General features: G+C 43.2%; 1 protein-coding gene across 3 annotated transcripts in view; it reads right to left on the bottom strand.

The window, feature by feature from the left end:
- The window catches only part of CNIH3 (cornichon family AMPA receptor auxiliary protein 3), a 49,900-nt gene extending 32,419 nt beyond the window's left edge, over window positions 1–17,481 (bottom strand). For 2 of the 3 annotated variants that reach the window (XR_013181553.1, XM_054630001.2), the window contains exon 1: window positions 17,042–17,481. Coding sequence is in view for 2 of the 3 variants with exons in the window: in XM_054630001.2 (XP_054485976.1) it covers window positions 17,042–17,122 (81 nt within the window). In the remaining variant the exon portion in view is untranslated. Of the gene's footprint in view, window positions 1–15,958; window positions 16,030–17,041 lie in introns of those variants that run through there. The other variant, XM_077176120.1, reaches the window with a different exon arrangement.
- Window positions 17,482–18,877: the final 1,396 nt, after the last annotated feature.

Below are 18,877 nucleotides of genomic sequence, written 5' to 3'. Positions count from 1 at the left end.
CATAATGCATCAATGAGATTGTGATGACAATACATGTTTCAATTGCAAGTATATTTATAAAATTTGTTTTAATTGCCTGCACTCTCTCTGCTTATCAGAGAGACCATAACAGTTCTGAATAAGGAAGTATTCACACAAGACCAAACATGAATTTTGCTTTCTTTTTATGCTTATGTACCCACCAAAATGAAAATTTACCTTGATGTTAGAAATTAGCTATGATATCTCATTTTTAGGGAAGATACTTTTTTTTTTAAAATCACTGAGCACTTACAGAAACATATTTTAATTGAGAATGTGGTGGTTTAGGGTGGCAGTGAAGTTGGTGTAGGTGTGAATGCAGTGACAGCAAAGAAGTTGGATATTATTGCCTACTGGCATCTCAGGAAAGTTAAGATAAAACAGAACTTGATGACAAGCACACCAACCACAGAACAGAACAGTAACACCTAACATATGCTTCCTTGCCACCACCCTGTCAATGCACCACCATCCCATATTGAAGGAGCTGTCTTTAATGGTTCTTTTAGACAATTTGTCTGCCCTCCACTCTCCCAGGCAGCTTTCACAGCACCCAGGCTGACTGACCCAGGTCAGCACTTGGACAGAAGGCAGGATTAGGAGCTCCTCAACTTCATGGCTGCCCAGCAATGCATCCAGAGATATTAACTGTGTTGGGAAAATGTGTTTGAATCATGAGGAAATTGGCTGAGGTACTTGGCTGGATTTTGTTGGGCAGAAGCAGCAACTGAAAAAATGTCAGTCAGGTAAGAGTCAGTCAGGGAGGAATGAAAAAGGACCTGGAAGGGAAGGGAAGTCACTGCCTGGATGTGAGGGAGCCCATAAAGAGCTACAGAGAACAGGGACAACAGCAAACTGACAGATTGATAGAATGGTTTTTTTTGCTACCCAATTCTTATAATTATATGAAATGAACGTGAACAAGAAATTTATCTGTGAGGTGTTACTCATCCCTCTTTGCTCTCTGGTTGAATTGATCTGCCTAATGCTACCAAGCATGAAAGATATTTCAAAATCGTATGAATGGAGGGGTGACCTGCCCCAAATTCCAGTGAATTTTATGCTTTTTATCATGTTGTATTTCTTATCTATATCCACTTGTTAAGCATCTCCCATTAAAAAGGGAAAGAAGTCTCCAGTCTTGGTTTTCATCATACCTCTCTATGCTACACAGCAGCTTCCCAGACCAGTGGATCTGACATGCTGGTGTTGATGAGAACATTACCAATAGAGCCAAATCAAGGGCAAAGAAAAAAGTGAGATGGAAAGTATTCCTTTCTTCTCTTCTTTTTCATTTTTTGAGTAATTAATTCACCACATATTAACAAAAGTAAACAATAATAATTAACAATGCTTTGCAGTTATAGATCTGCCTCCAAGGCAATGAAGGTCTTAACAAAGGGAAACATAATTTCTATTTTTTATACAAGGGAAAAATGAAGCTCAAAGAAATTAAATTATTTACAGAATCAGTGGCAGAAGAACCAAGCCTCTGGATTGTTGCACCATATAAAGTTTAAGGGAAAGAGAGGACACTGTCAGTACACTGATAACATGAGAAGTGAAACCATGCACTTCTGCCTGATTATTGTGCTGTTGTTCATCTCTAGAGCAGAGCACTGCTTAAAGCAGAGCCTTTTTGGATTAAGGTTGCAAATGGTTTTAAGTCACTCAAGGGTAGAAAATTGTTCTATTTGTCAGATTTCACACTAACAACTGTATGACATTTCCTTGCTCTACTTAACTTGAATTTCACATGCTGCCACCATCAAATAACTCTCCACACAGAAATCCAAAATGTGGCTCTATCCAGTGCTGCACAAACACTTGAGCACCGAGTCTATAGCCCTTTACTGAAGATCTTTTGTCTGTAAAAGGATGCTACATTTAGGACAACATGATTTAAACTTTTTAGTCTCTAACTGGAAGCTTAAGCTAATTAAAGTAATGAAAATCTTAATGTAATTTCTCCAATATTTAAGCCAGATCCTAAGGCTTTTCTAATAGAAAGTCCAGTATGCAAATTTAAAAATGCATAATCTCCATTCTGTAAACATGACTCCAAATTATTTCCTACCTACCAGTGGAAATACAGAGGTATAATTGTACTGCTGTAAGTAAATACTGATTAAAATCCATAGAGGAAGGCTCTTTTGCTGAGAGCATGTGTGCACGAACATGCCAGCCTGCACTGCTATATTTACACCTCTGTTTTTCCCTGCATAGATAAAAACTATGCAAGTGAAAAAGTAGCAAAATAAAAACCACCCCAACTTTATACAGACGGGCAAAAGCAATATTACTGCATCAGCTACACGAAATCAGATTTCCAAGCCTGCAGTGAGGTGCAAGGGAAACCACTAAAAATCAAGAATAACTGTTTGGCAGTCACTCAAAACAGTCCACACCTATTGGCACAAGCATGAAAAGCTCCATCCACACTGGGAAAAAATACAGAAATTTATTTTCAGGAATACAACCACACTGTACCAAGCTTTGGGTGCCTTGATTGGAAAGTTACTGTGTCCATGGTACCAGTTATTATTGCAACACTGCAGATCACAGTTTGGAAAAGCAACCTAATTCCTGAATGTAAAGAATTCATGTTATTAATTTTGACAAAACCACTAAAAAGCCCTCAGCAACTGCAAAATTCTGTTGTGCACACAATGCTTCCAGAAGGATGATTTGACAAGCATCTATTGACAGATTTCTACAACTCGTATAAAATGGGCTTTTAAAAATAATTTCATCTAACTGCAAGGTGAAACACTTTTTATTGGCTAACAACAGGACTCTGGTCACAGATTTCACTCACTCACCACAGATACTGAAATATCTTCCCCAGTCATCCTGAATCTGAGATGTCAACCCCCTCCTGCAGCAGAGAGACAAATGTCCCACTGATTCACCACAGACAGAGATGACCTGGGCTTTTATCACAACTTTATACCCACTCGCTGTCTTCCAGTCTACACCAGCTGAAATGCAGCCAGACAAAATTCAGCTGTGCACATATAAAGTGCATTTTGTTAAGAGAAGGAAGACAAGCAGCAAGCTGTGCAGGAGGGATGACGCTAATATAGCTGTACAGAGCCTGCTTCTAAATAGGTTAATAGTTTTGCTCCCTGCAGCTAGAACACATTTCCAAACAGACCTCAAGCAGAGGAGGAATTTTTAAGGTGTGTCCAGACTGCCATCCTTCTTTCCCTCTCAAAGGATTTCATCATTTTGTTGTCATGATTCTTCTTTTTTTTCCCTTTTTTTTTTTTTTACACCTTACTTTACTGCATTCACTACGGGGAACCAGTTCAGAAAGCAGCAGTGTTCTGTGAATCAAACACACTCCACAGCTCACCCCTCAGTGGGACACAAACACTTGCTACCAATAGGAAGAAAAAACCCCACATTTTCAATTAGCACCTGAACTGGTGAATACACCATCTGAACAGAAGGGAAGCTTTCTTGGATGTAGAGATGCAATGCTTCCATTTAATTACATTCAGTGTGGTAGAAACCATTGTTCTACCTCATTTGGCTGAAGACTCCGTGGGTCAGTGGTGAGTTAATGTCAGGGTCTGAACCAAAGGCAGCAGGTATGGTTGGCATTCCCAAGCACTTGTATGTGTGCTCTTCTCTTTTTTCCAATAAAATCTTACAGAGCATTTGACAGTGTTTCCCACCAGCCCCAAAGGCACAATATCTATGCATCATTGTAGGCTGGGGGAAATACAGGTGGAATCTCTGCAGCAATAGGGAACAGAGTATAAATCTCCCACACTCCTTGTGCTTTTGACACAAGTATGCTGCCAATATTCTCTTCATGCATATGGTCTCCTCCTCCTACATGCACTGGGGTATTTAATGTGGATTCCTTATAAAACAAACAGGTTTTTTCAATTTAGATAACAAGATCAAAACCTTTTAAACATTTCAGTCTCTAACTGCTTCTGATCTCTTCAGTTCAGCACCAAAACCCCGAGATCAGTTATTCACAGAGCACCAGTGACATCAAACTGACATGTCCTTACTGGGAATGCTGTCACTTCTTAGTTAGGTATTAACTTGATGTGATGGTCGGGACTCGAAAACAACCTGCTACAACAAGGATTCCCAGTCACAGCCACATACTCAGCAAACTAAGAAAAGGCATCACAGCATCACAGAATGGGTCAGGTTGGAAGGGACCACAGTGTGTCCAACCTCCCTGCTCAAGCAGGGTCATCCCAGAGCACACAGCACAGGACTGTGTCCACCTGGCTCTGGAATATCTCCAGTGTGGGACACTCCACACCTCCTCTGGCCATTCTGTTCCAGTGCTTGGTCACTGCACAGGAAAGTTCTTCTGAACTTCCTGTGCATCAGTTTCTGCCCATTGCCACTTGTCCTATTGACTGGCACCGCTGAGAAGAGCCAGGCTCTGTCCTCTTGGCACCCTCCCTCAGATACTGACAGACATTTGATGAGGTCCCCAATGTGTTGTCCCTTCTTGGTGCTGAACAGGCCCAGCTCCCCCAGCCTTCCCTCAGAAGGGAGATGCTCCAGTGCCTTGATCAAAGCAAAGGTCATCGGAACAAAGTCTTACAGATTTTTGCACCAGCTTTTTCTTCTGTCCTGGAAAGGATGTAAACAAGGACCACATCTGCAGATAAACTGAACAAGAATATGTATAAATTTAGGCCAAGACTTCATCCCTACTCTTGATCTCTTCAATGGGCCAAGCGGAGATGATGGGAGTTTGGATCCAAGCTTTACAGCTGAGGTGTCAAACTCAGATCTGTGGCTCTGATTGAGGGAATATCTAGTGCAGATGAATTGGTTTGCAGGTCCCCCAAGCAAGCAGGAGGAGATGAAAGCAGTGTTACTTTCTATCCATGTCCAGAAGAGGCTGCAGAACTCTGCTTTCAGCACCAGAGATAGCACTGCTTTGCCCTTGCTTCTCTTTATACTAAACTCCATATCAACTAAAAAAACACAGTAAGAAATTAACTCCAATGTCTTTCTCACAATATCACAGATGCACCACTACAGATTTGTACATCTGCTACTTGCATAGGCCAAATTCTTCACTATGCAGTTTTTTTCCACACCAAACTGGGGACAGGCTAGACATGAGTTGGTGAAACACCTGTACAAGAGGCTGGCCAGGTGCACAAGGGAGCAGGAAAGGTGGCCTGCTTACAGTGGACCAATAGCTGCTTTATTCTGGTTTATTCTGTATGGAAGCAAGATAACTGCCTACCTATGGAGGTGAGGGTTTATTCTTCTGCCCTTGCTTTTCCTCAAAATTACAAATAATCTCTAATCTATCTCACTTCAAATGCAGTGTGCTCCCAGGCAATGTTTCTACTCATCTTTTAGTTGTCATCAGAATTATAGTATATGCAAGGAGAAACACACAGATGCATTACAGCCACAAAGCTCCATCTTCATAAATTATTCTCAAAGTGAACCGAAGCACTTTTTCTATTACTTAACAGCTCAAAGCTGAAAATCCAAAGCTCGGAATAAACAGACTGCTTCTGCAGAATAAATTCAGGGAAGGGTAGTAAACAGATGGGAAAATGTACCAAAATAGGTACAACTAGAAAAAAATATTTGCCCCAAAGAAGATGGTAAGAGAATGAGATCAAAAGAGAAGATTCTTTTCAGTATCAGTAGATAAAAGTCATGGGTGAGAGACTGGCCAGCTGGCTGGTTCTGTCTCTAAGCAAGTATCCAGTCTTATCACCACAACACAATTTGTTCTTTTCTTGAGCTTCCAAAGACTCCTACACATTGCTACAAGTTATTATTTTGATATTTTAAAGTTCTGTTATGCTGATACATGCTTGGGAGAAGCATTGCCTTCCTTTCCCCCACACACTCCTTAGTTTTCCTCTCATTGCTGCTGATACTTTTCCCTCCCTCTCCCGTGTTCTCCATTCCTACGAGCAGCAATTTATGCACATTCACAAAAACCCAGGAGTCACATAAAGGAATCTGGGTTCTGTCACTAAAAAATCTGTTCAAGCATGTCACACATTACACCATACCCACACAGAAGACTCATAACATGGGCTGTCCAAAAACATCCACTACCTGAATTAACCACACCTTCTGGCTTCAGGCAGCCTCTTCTGCCCAAATAATTGCCTCCCAAATGAGAATGAGAACACAGAAATCTTCCCTCTTGTTAGTCCCCTTGCTCATACGTGGATTTTCTTCCTCTCATTTCCTCTTTCCTTCACATCTTTCTCCCTGAAGTCTTCCCTCCCCCAGTTCCATTTTCTCCCTTCCCACATCATTTTTATTCCCCGTTACCCACTCAGCAGTGGGGTTCTACTAAAGCTGTCTCAGGAAGAAGCCCGTGGGAGGCAGAAATTCTGCTGGATCTGTGCTTCCTGACTTTCAGGGGCACAGCAGGAGCCCAGCTGGACCAGCAAGAGGCAGGACAACGGAACAGGGGCTCTTCTAAATGCAGGCAGCACCAGGCAGGGATGACAACATTAAAGACCTTCCCAAGTTTTCTTTCTTGGCCAAAAAGAGGCCAGGCAGAACTTGGAGGAAATAACTCCAAGGCCAAGACACACACATAGACACATGTGAAATGGCCCTCAGCTACACAGCTGTGTTTGCAGGGCTAAAGCAAGGGGAAGCAATAAAGCAGCACTGGAGCTGTGGTTGCAGAAAAGAGGCAAGGGCAAGGGACACAACAACGTGTAAAAGTCATCAAAAACTGAGATTAAAAGAACAACACCCAAAAACATCCTCATCTGTTCAGCCATGTTCTCATAAAACTCCTTAGTTTAATTACAAAAGCATGATTAAGGATAAAGATACATTTCAGCATAGCTCCAAACAGGCCTGTCACTTGGATGATCAGCAAATCAATTTTCTAAAGGATCTACTAATAGTGTTTATATAATACTGAGGGATGAACAACTCTGAAGCACATGCAATCAAATTGATTTCAATGGAGCCTTCATTATGTTTGCTTATAAATGCCCATTCTGTGAATGTATAAAGAAGTTTCTAGTTAGATGGTAATACAATGCGAACTATTTAGCCCAAACTCATAGCATGATAAAATAATAATGCAACAGAAGATTGACTAAACAATTACACACTTGAAACTGTGACTCACACACAGCGTGAAGATGGTTGGCATTTAAATGCATTTAAAAAATCAAATGTCATTCTATTAAAAAAATGGTGCTTGTATCAACAATGCCTGGCACTTGCACACTATCTGGTATGAGATAATTGCAAGGGCTATAAGTTACTAATTATTACCATTTTACTGTCAGTTTCCTTAATTCTTTAAGATTTGGTTTCTCCAGCAATGTGCTTAGACTTCTGGACGTATTTAAAAAAGCCCAACCTATATTTGACAGCTAGAATATGACATGACCTGCAAAAGCATAGAAATACAAAAGGATCCAAGACCAACTCAGATTTTTCATGACTTGTTACATTGGTGAGGGAGTTGCAAACTGTGTACAATGGGAGAACCCAGCGATGGCACTACCTCTTCATCTGCCCTACGTTCTGCTTCATGTGCTCACATTATCAAAACTGCAGCCACAAGTTCAGCACTCCTGCAGTATCTTGCTGAGAAAACCTACTTCCATTGTAAATGTTTTGTGATTTTAATGTAACTTTCCACAATGACAATCCTAAAATAAATCCTTGCTTTATAGCAATACCTTTTGAATGGGAAGCTGAGAAAAATGTAAAGACTTTTGTCCTAACTTCACAAAGTGCACTGACGGCTCTCTGAATTTAAACTGATCCTCTGTTCAAAGCCATTCCCTCTTGTTCTGTTCCTTGTAAAAAGTCCCTCTCCAGCTCTCTTGTAGGCCCCATTCCAGTACTGAAAGGTGCTGTAAGGTCTCCCTGGAGCCTTCTCTTCTCCAGGCTGAACAATTCCAATTCTTTCAGCCTTCTCGGGGTGCTCCAAATCTTGTGGAACTACTCTGGACACACTCCAACGGGTCTTCTTATGTTAGGGATTCCAGAGCTGGGCACAGCACTCCAGGTGGGATGTCAGGAGAGCAGAGTGGAGGAGGAGAATCCCCTCCCTTGACCTGCTGGTCACACCTCCTTTGATGCAGCCCAGGACATGTCTGGCTTTCTGGGCTGTGAGCACACATTGCCAGGTCATGCTGAGCTTCTCATCAACCAACACCCCCCAGTCCTGCTCAGGGCTGTTCTCCATCCATTCTCCACCCTGGCTGTGTTTGTGCTTGGGGTTACCCTGACCCAGGTGCAGGATCTGGTCCTTGGCCTTGTTGAATGTCACAAGGCTCACACAGGCCCACCTCTGTTGCCCTGTTCTTCTAAAGCTCTTCTAAGCCTTCTGATGTTTACATTTTTGTAATGGAGTTTCTCACGCGCTTTCACGTAAATAATGATTGTTTTGCATTCCCTTCTGGAGGAAGAGAGAATTGATGAACCAGTGTGGTTGGAGAAGTGGCAATTTCATCCTCCAATCCACGGTCACTTTTAGAATTCTATAAATATGGAGGTCCAGAAATGGCCTTTTTTTGCCTTGGACATCTCAGCATGCAAGTGTCGTTCATTTTCGTGCCTTATTGCAACACACAGCTGTCTCCAGCTGTCAAGGTCCCTCTGGATGGCATCCCTTCCCTCCCACGTGTTGATCACACCCCATGGCCTGGTGTCATTAAACACACCAAGGGTGACCTTGGTCCCACCCTTATGTCACCAGAGAGGTTTGGCAGCGCTGGTTCCAATTCCAACCCCCAAGGAACACTGCTTGTCACTGGTCTCAACAATCGAGCTGCTGACCACAGCTCTGAGAGTGCAACTGTCCAGCTGATTCCATTGAGTTATCCATCTGTCCAATCCATGTCTCTCCAGTTTAGAGGCAAGGATGCCACTCAGGACAGTGTCAAATGCTTTGCACAAGTCCAGGCAGATGACATCTGTTGCTCCTCCCTCATCCATCAACACAGTTGTAAAAGGTCACCAAATTTCTCAGTGTGATTTGCCCTTAGTGAGGCTGTGTTGGCTGTCACCAACCATTTCTTTCTTTTCCACGTGCCTTAGCATGGCATCTAGGAGGATTTTCTCCATGACCTTGCATTCAGTTTCGTGGGGTGGGTTCCATAGAAGTTAGCACAAAACTTTTCTCAGGGGAATGCACCATGAGGATGACATAAAAGTCAGAAGCTGCACCTGTGGATCAGGTTGGAAGGGACCACAGTGGTTTTCCTGGTCCAACCTCCTGCTCAAGCAAGGTCATCCCAGAGCACATGGCACTGGATTGTGTCCACATGGTTCTGGAATATCTCCAGTGAGGGACACTCCACAACTTCTCTGGGCAATCTGTCCCAGTGCTCAATTACCTGCAAGTACAGAATTTCTCCTTCATCTTCAGGTGGAACTTCCCGTGCATCAGTTTCTGCCCATTGCCTCCTGTCCTATTGACTGGCACCACTCTAGAAGAGCCTGGTCCAACCTCTGCCACTCTCCCTTCAGATACTGACATTGATGAGGTTCCCTCTCAAGGCAGAACAGACCCAGCTCCCTCAGCCTTTCCTCAGAAGGGAGAAGCTCCAGTCCCTTGATCACCTTTGCAGCCTCCACTGGACCTGCTCCAGCAGCTCCACATCTCTCTTGTACTGAGGAGCCCAGAGATGGGCACAGCTCTCCAGATGTGCCTCACCAGGGCTGAGCAGAGGGGCAGGATCATGGGCCTCGACCTGCTGGCAACAGTTTTCCTAATGCATCCCTGGATACCATTTGTCTTCTTGGCCACAAGGACAAACTGCTGGCTCAGGGACAGCTTGCTGCCCAACCAAACCCTCAGGTCCCTCTCCACAGAGCTGCTCTCCAGCAGGTTGGACCCCAGCCTGCACAGGGGCCTGGGGTTATTCCTCCACAGGTGCAGGACCCGGAATTTGCCCTTGCTGAACTTCAGGCAGTTCTTCTCTGCCCATCTCTCCATCCTGCTGAGGTCCTTCTGAAGGCTGCAGAACCCTCTGGGGTATCAGCCACTCCTCCCAGCCTGGTGCCACCAGTGAACTTGGCTGAGGACGCATTTGCCCCTTCATCCAAGTCATGGATGGGTAAGCCAAACAACACTGGGCTCAGTATCAACCCTTAGGGGACACCACTCTCCTGTGCCACGGGTTACAGCGCTCTGAGATCTGGCATTCAGCCAGCTCCAAATCCACCTCACTGTCCACTCATCCACTCCACACTTCCTGAGTTTGCCTGCGAGGATGTTGTGGGAGACAGTGAGGAAAGCCTTGCTGAAGTCGAGGTGGACAATATCCACAGCTCTCCCCTCATCCATCCAGGCAGTGTTCCATCTCTCCACCCATGGAGAGTTCATAAGTGGTCTGGACAAGACCTTCAGCAGCCTGGCCTAACTTTGAAATTAGGCCTGCCTTGAAGAAGAGATTTGACTGCATGATTTCCTAGATTTCTTCCAATCAAAAATATTCTATGAACCTTTTACCATTTCTTTTAACAGGAACAAGACATTTCTGAAGTTGTAACTACTATCAAGGAATACAGGAACCACTCAGTTAATAAAATTGCTTCTTGCTCTCTGCACACCATCACGGTCACAAGTTGAATTTTTAACGGGGAACTTCCAACTGTGAAACCCTGGAAGGTGACCTAGTAAATCAAACAGTATTTGACATTCTTCTGCCTTTACCCCATCAGCTGACTCTGCCCTGTGACTTTAAGTGACTCTTTTCAGAGTGGAAGTAACAACAATTCTTACCTGTTTCATGTGGGAGAGACACTTTGTTTCCACAGAAATTGGAAGTGTTTTCCAAACTATCATCACCAGAAGAGTAAGCCTGCCAGTATCCCCAGTTTACAACTTAAATGAGACCTAGTTCCATTGCCTGGTAGAGTCACCTCCAGCTGTCAGCAGCCACACTAGTTACAAATGAGGGGCATGTCTGACAAAGAGGAATGGGTCAAAGAGATGTCTGTTATCTGTATGGAAAACATTCTCTGCTGAGCTTCCTCCTCCTTCTGAAAAATACTTTGCTAAAAGGATATTTATGTTGGGGTGAGGGTAATCCACTAAGCCAGAGGTCTGAAGGCTGAATTCAATGTTTTAAATTTGATTTAATGTAGTATGTGGTGGCTGAATAAACAAACACATGTAATGAGCTATAAACTCATGCCTCCAACTCAGTCTAAGAGTTTTACTCATGGTCTAATAAAATATGACAGCTATATTGCCTTGCTTATTAACAAGCATAGCAGTTACTTAAAAGCACTAGAAATACATTCTTTACCAATTTAGATATAAATCCCTTTAGTAAGTAGATTTTACAACTAATCCTAAGACCAAAAACCCCTCGGATATGTGACAACCAAATAAGATTTAAATAGCTCTCTGCACATATTGTGGGAGGCACAAGACTCCACAGAATAATTTATTTTACACAGATAATGGAGTCACTGTGACTTGTGAGGCATCCAGAATTACAGCCAGTGGCAAACACACACAATTTAAAATCTTTCTCCAAATAAATCTCATCATGACAGTTCAAGCATACACAGAGATGCTGCTTAAGTCTGTGCTGGAACCCACAGACTGACTTCTATGATCTTTTTAATTATTATTTAAGCATGGCAAGGTTAATAAACTGAGATATACCTCTTTTCCAATATAAAAGATACAGTTTGCTCCACAGCCTGTGCTGCCTGGCCTAATATCTGTCTGTCAGCATTAATGTGACAAACTTCTGAAAGAAAAGTTGTAAGGGAACTGTCAAGCTATGTTACATCCAGGGCAATCTGGCTGTGCTCTGTCTTTAAAAAGAGTGGAAACATCAGACTCATTCCTTAAACTGTCCTGACTATAAAACCTTGAGGGACAATGTGCTTAGCTGCTTAGGCAAGAAAAGACATTTTCAAGAAATATGTATAACACACAGCAATAGCATTTGTGCTCCCCTTCATCAAGCCTTAATCTGATTTTATTTTTAAGCACATAATTATCCAACATTCTCAGAGAAATGCATTAATGACTCATTAGAGAACAGAACTGAACTTCAATGTCTGAAAAGAATTCAGGCTTGACCAGAAGTCTGCAAAGAGATTACAGACTTTCTTTTCTAGAAAGGCTCTAAAGCATTGCAGAGAGGTTAAATTGAGATGATTGACAGCCTTCACCAGAGAGAGGCACAGGTTCGAGTCAGATCACAGACCTCTTTACAGCTTTCAGGTAGGGCACATCTCTCCTCCAAACCTAAGCTACAGAAACAATAAGACACAGATACACAGAGAACATTGATAAGTTTGTGACCAAAGTGTTTTGCTCAACTGAATTTGCTATCAAGCCAAGCTTATGTGCTTTCTATGTATCTTCAAAATTAAGGCTGTACAATTTATCAAAAATTAAACTAGGAATTTTATGAAGAAGCCTAAGTAAGTCAGAAACCAAATACTCATCAAATTCTGCATCCGCAACTCTTTGAGAGCTTTTGAATTTTTTACCTGAGCTATTGAAACTTGAGTGCTAATAAAACACAGTCCACACCACCAGGATGCTACAGTGACAAAAACCAGAAGTGGCAACATTTTACATGTGTATAGCGCCTTCTGTCAGAAAGCAAAGACATTTTAAGAATTGTCTTAAATAAAGTGACAGGCAGTACTTGCAGTTTAGTTCTCACACTTTGCAAATGAGAAAACAAGGCATAGATAACTCAAGGTATCTGATAAACATAACACATAAAGCCATTAGCAGAAACAACACTGAATACAGATCACAAGGGCTTCATTCCCTGGTGTTTGCAAGAAAAAAAAGGATGCTTTGATTAAAACTACAAGTCAATCTTAGCCTAAATTACTCTGTTCAGTCACAGCCTGCCACTGTTTTTAATTATACTTGTGAACTTGTAACTGTTAAGTGAAGCCAAAGTTATATTAAGTAGTTTATCAAGATTAATACTATCCAAAAGAAAAATAAGGTGGTGTGGGGGGCGTAAACCAAGAAAGCTCCATCCTCTGCTGTTTTATTCTCCTTATGCTTGGCTCAAGTAGCTGCCATCACTTTGAACACACCCTGCTCTTGTTGTGCCAAAGGGCTGCTCCTGGATTCATCTGTGTTCTCCACTATATCAAAATACTCCAAAAAGCATCCAGTGTGGCACAACTTCTCACACTGGCACTGCCAATTTTTTCACTGGCATGATACCCCTGAAACTTTCTGGCAATCCTTAGGTTATGAAGCAGTCACATGCAAAGATTTGCTTGTACAACTTGAAAAAGAGATGGCCCACCACAGAAATTCTTTTCTTTTTAACAGTAATGTTCTTGGTACTTATGAATTGCTTTGCCATGGACCACTTTGAAAAGCTGTTTTCTTAAAGCTTTCCTTTAAATAACAAATCTCAAAGCAAGTCTTTTCATCTTAAAACATCACCAGGAGGGAAGGACTCAGATTACTCAAAACCAATATGCTTTAAGGGAGCATAGTGCTGCAGGACTCAACACAAGCATATCCCTTTTTAACTGAGGAGAAATAAGGCACAACTTGGTCAACTTCAGTTAACTTCACTTGAGACACAACTCAGTGGAGCTACACTAGAAATGAATGTGGTGTGTCAAGTCTTGTTGGGAGTTCAAACAGACTTGATCCAGCTCGGTTCAATGTTGGCAAGAAGCTAAAATCTCAGCTCAATATCATTTAGGAATAGAATAAAACTGATCAGTAAAAAGTTGTATATGGAGAAGAAAAAGAGCTGAGGACAGCAAAACAAAGTGCCTGTGATGGTTAGTAGGAGGACTAACACTGTTCTTGAGCTTCCAACAAGATCAGATGAGAATATCAAATTATGTTGTTAGTAGAGCAAATTCTGCTGTTAGTTGTATCACACACTTCTATAGGGTGTTTCTAATACTGTGACATTGCACCCAGAGGTAATGTGGTCACTGAACAACCTAAATGCTGTAAAAATTCCTGCACCACAGAGTGTCACATTGGTTTAATGCAGTACATGAAGATTTTCAAGCCTTTTTCTTCCATTTAATATATATGAGTGAAATTCCAGCAATAATACAGTAAGATAATTCTTGTTCAGAGCTTTAAAAATGTTTCTGATAATATCTAATTTGGTTTTGTTGGGAGGTTTTTTTATGACAGACTCCTTTGGCTACCTATACAAGAAAATCACTCAGAGGCAGGAAAAACATTACAATATATTCCAGGTATCTGGATTGTGTGCATTTTGTTCACAATTCCTTTAAAATGCTCTGAGCAGCTTCATTCTATCTGCTTCCAAAGAGTAAGGAGCATGGGAATGTACAGACAGTCTAACTTCTCAGAGGAAAGGCACCAGAAAAGCACAGTGTCCAAAAATAAAAGTCCTCATCTTACTCTCTTGTTTTGGTTGTACAGTTTTTATTATACTTCTTAGATCAATATGAATGAAACTCATAATTCATCTGACTTGCCAGCAGGAAGAAAATGAAGTTTTACTTAATCTGCTGTTAAATCATTCCAGATATATGCCCAAACCTCATTCAGCTTCGGGTTAGAACAATATCAAGTCCAAATGCTACAGTTTTTTTCTTATCCTTTAAAATAATTTGCAAAATATAAATTCTTATTTTCAGAAATCTTCCAAAGTGATGGGACACTCAGCTTATTCTTAGCAGCAGAATGTCTTAAAAAAATAAACAGAACAACACAATCACTGGAACACTCCTCTGCCATTATTAGAACCTATGTGCAATATATTTACTGTCCCTTACCAGTATATTACAGTGGAAGAAAAATCAGGTCACAGGGAAGGAGTAGGAGTTTTGTTTCTTGGGAAGATTTTCACTACTGAGATGTTTAAGGTGAAAGAAACTCCTATGACTCAATACATAACTTAGAGAAGAAACCAGACTGTACCAGTTCATAGAGAAAGGATAATAAAAATGCTTGTGTTCTGTGTATGTGGATAACATGGACACCTAAAAGTTTATTTTGGCAGGGTGTTAAATCTGTTATTCCATGACTTTCCTTCACAAACCATGTATTTTATTAGTATTTTTCTATTTACTAGAAAAGATAGTGCCAATTCTTTCTCTCTTACAACACAAGAGCATTTCCAGCCATTTTCCATTTCAATCCCTCAACAATTTTTTAACAGATGTAAGAAACATGCAGCATAAACATAAGTGTATCAAGAAAAGGTTTTCTTTCCTAGTTGCCTTTACAGAGCTCTTGTACTCAGGTATTGCTCTTCATGAGTTTATAGAATGAAAGTTTAAAAAATGTTTCAATAAGAGTAAATTTGCAGTAACTGCAGTCATTTATGGGAGAATTATTTGCTAGATTTGCTGTAAGTCCTTTATGAATTCACAGGACATCAACTCCAGACTCAAAAAAAAAGAGGACACAGTGACAGACTTAAAACACATAAAACAACCATTAAAATTGCTGCAGTTTAATTTGTAGCTAGAGATTCAAAGGAGAACACACTTCTAACTCTAAGCCCCTTGAGGAAGCTGTGGAATTCTCACTTTTGGAGACCTAAAGGTTTGCAGAAGAGGAGGAGAGAAAACATGAGTAATAATCTAAATTTTACTACTCCTTTTTTCAGAGTAGTGCAGTAGCTGGCTGCTAGAGATCCTTTCCAGCCCTGCAGTACTTGACATCACAACAGCATTTGGCAATACCATCACAGCTTTGTGGTTTCCTTAATAAAAAAATAATAAAAAAAGAACTCGTAACAGTCCCACAAAGAGTATAAAATAATTAAATTTCAAAGCATTCTTGCAACAGAAGGATTTCTTTCAGAGTGCAAATACAACTAAGCAAGCAGCTTTACTTCCATTTCAATAAAAACAAATTCTGCAGCTCCCTTGCTTGTTAGTGAAAGGAGGGTTTTTCTTTTAATCATACTCCATCAGGTAGCTGTAGAAGCATCCATGAGACTCGCTCTATATTCCAACTTACCCTGTTCCATCCTGAATGCTTACAGCACGGAGTCATCGTGTAGCACACACGAAGTGTAATTAATTCTAAAATTTGCAACAGTTGAAAAGAATTGCAAGTTACGCATTAGAATGATTTCACATCTTCAGAGTTACACGTTTACGCCTACCACAGACACCCAGAACAGTACGGAGCGAGCAGCAGCCCTGTGGAGTGCAATTAACGAAGGTGGACCACAATGTGCGTGCGGGTCGCGTATCCGAAGGACGAGAGAGTTTCTCACCCAAGTTTTTAGGAAGTTATTAAGGGAAAACACCGTATCTGCTTCATCAGACACGGGGTGGTTTCCCCGTCACAGCGCTCTGTTCGCAGGTGAGAGAAGCAGACGATGCTACCTGGAGAGCGCCGAACGCCGCCAGCACCGCGGGGCCGGGACAGCGGGGACCGAGCTGGCACAGACCCCGGGCTGCCGGAGACAAACAGACAGATCCCGGGCTGCCACAGACAGACAGACAGACAGATCCCGAGCTGCCACAGACAGACAGACAGACAGACCCCGGGCTGCCACAGACGGACAGACAGATCCCGAGCTGCCACAGACAGACAGACAGACCCCGGGCTGCCACAGACGGACAGACAGATCCCGAACTGCCACGGACAGACAGACAGACCCCGGGCTGCCACAGACAGACAGACAGACCCCGGGCTGCCACAGACAGACCCCGAGCTGCCACAGACCCCGGGCTGCCACGGACGGACAGACCCCGGGCTGCCACAGACGGACGGACGGACAGACCCTGGACTGCCACAGACGGACGGACGGACAGACCCCGGGCTGCCACAGACGGTCCCCGGGCTGCCACAGCCCCGTGGCCGCGGCTCCGTGCGCTCCCAGCGCTGTAATTGACACCGTCCCCCACACGGAGGTCTCAGGCAAGCTCCGTCCGCCCCGGCCCCACCGCGGGACGCTGCGCCCCGGCTGCCCGGGCCAGGGGCTGCTCGCCCCCGCCTCAGCCCGCCCCGCTCCCTCACGGCACCGGGACCCTCCGCGGGCCGGGGCTGGAGCCGCCTCCGGCGCGGGGGCTGCGGGGCTGGGGTACTCACATGCCAGATGGCGAAGAAGATGAGGGCGGCGCACAGCACCAGCGACAGCATGTAGCAGAAGGCGGCGAAGGTGAAGGCCATGGCGGGGAGAGCCCTCCGCGCCCCCCTCCGCCGGGCGGGAGGTGCCGGCGGGCGAGCGGCGATCCCCGGAGCGGCGGCGCGGCCGGCGGAGCGGGCAGCGCCTCACGCAGCCGGGGCCGGGCGGCCGCCGCCCCCCGCAGCCGCGCCCGGGCCCGCCCCGAGCCCCGCAACGCCCCCGGCCCGGCCCGGCCCCTCGGCCGCGATCCGCTCCCCCGGAGGCTCCACCCGGGGCGGGTCCCCGGCGGGATGCGCTGGGGGTCCGGGGCTCGGCGGAGCGCGGCTGGCCGGGGGCTCCGCTGCCGCTCGAACGTCTCTGCAGGCAGAGAGAGCCGCGTGTTCCTGACTGAAATCCTGTCACGACAGCGTGAGAGGAAGGAGCGTAGGCTGGGATCAGTTCGGGCCAAATCTTGGGAAGATAATTATGTGCCTAAACTTGAAGTGCTTTGATGGGGGTTTTTGAAGTTTTTTGGGTTTTTTTTCCTTTCAGGAACAGCTAAAGAGGGTGAAACATTCCCCAGGCTCAGACCAGCGGTGATGTCCATCCTCTGAGGCAGAGGGGACAGGAGCCCAGCCCAAGAGCTCATGAACCAAAGCAGAGCAGCTGAGCAAAGCAAGATCAGTCTGCCCTTTCTCATCAGCTGAAAAAGGCATCTACTGTTGGAGTAAATAAATAAAGCCTTTCTTAACTGCCACTGCTTTCAGGTATATGCAATATCCAAATTGCTGAAGCACATAGGTAAAATAACAAAGGAAGAGCAAGCTCCTGCCTTCTCTTATTTTTAATGGATAGATCCATTAGTGCCTTGTCTTTAACAGCATCCACAGTGTCTCCAGACACAACTTAGCTGTTTCTGTAGATCTGGTTTTGATTTACCATCAAAAGTTCTTCCACTTTGGAGCACATCAGCTAGCACAATACAGCAGGTTTGCAAGCAAAAAGTTTTCATGAGAAAATATCAGAGAACCATCAGAAATCCCATTTAAAAATATCTTGAAAACCGTGGATGAAAGTTATGTATTTGAAACATCCTTACAAAGCCAAACATTTTTTTCGTTCATTTTATGGATTAAAAGAATTCAGTAACAACACTGTTTAGAAATTTGCCAGTGGTCACCTATGAAAGTCAGGCTTCATGGCACAAGGGAACATAATTCCATCAAAGCCAAGTCAAGTGGAAGCTTTCTTTGTAAATGTTTCCAATATATTTTTGTTTAAAAGTACAGTATATTATTTGTAACATAATAACCACTTTTATCCTGAGGAAAGAGTGTTGATTTGAATCAAGAGTCAAGGCCAGTAATTAATAAACCAATCAGGAATAAACTGATGGATCTGACCTTTCATAATTGAGCTGCTCCAGACTGTACGTGTGGTCCGATGTTTTAATTAAGAATGACAGGACATGGCAAATAGAAAAGAGATTTATGTTACACAGGGATGCAGTAAACCCATTTATTGTAATTCCCTAACCTTTTAATTTTTTTGTACCTGAAATCCTGTAGAGCATGTAGTTGTGGATGTAAATAGTTTGTTCATAACCATACCTTTTGAAAAGAACAGTGAATGAGGTACAGGAGTCATCTTTGGAAATATTTATTTAATTATTTTGCCATGGTTACTTTAATATCTGGATATATATTACCCATGCTAAGATTCAACACAGAAAACACCTGATTCTTCTAAGGAAATGAAAATAAAATATTTCTTTCTGGAGCATTTATATGTATACACCTCCACGAATATATATGCATACA

The sequence above is a fragment of the Agelaius phoeniceus genome, chromosome 3, assembly GCF_051311805.1.
Source record: "Agelaius phoeniceus isolate bAgePho1 chromosome 3, bAgePho1.hap1, whole genome shotgun sequence".
Lineage (NCBI taxonomy): Eukaryota > Metazoa > Chordata > Aves > Passeriformes > Icteridae > Agelaius > Agelaius phoeniceus.
The sequence above is the reverse complement of the archived record's forward strand: the minus strand, read 5'-3'. Positions and strand labels throughout refer to the sequence as shown.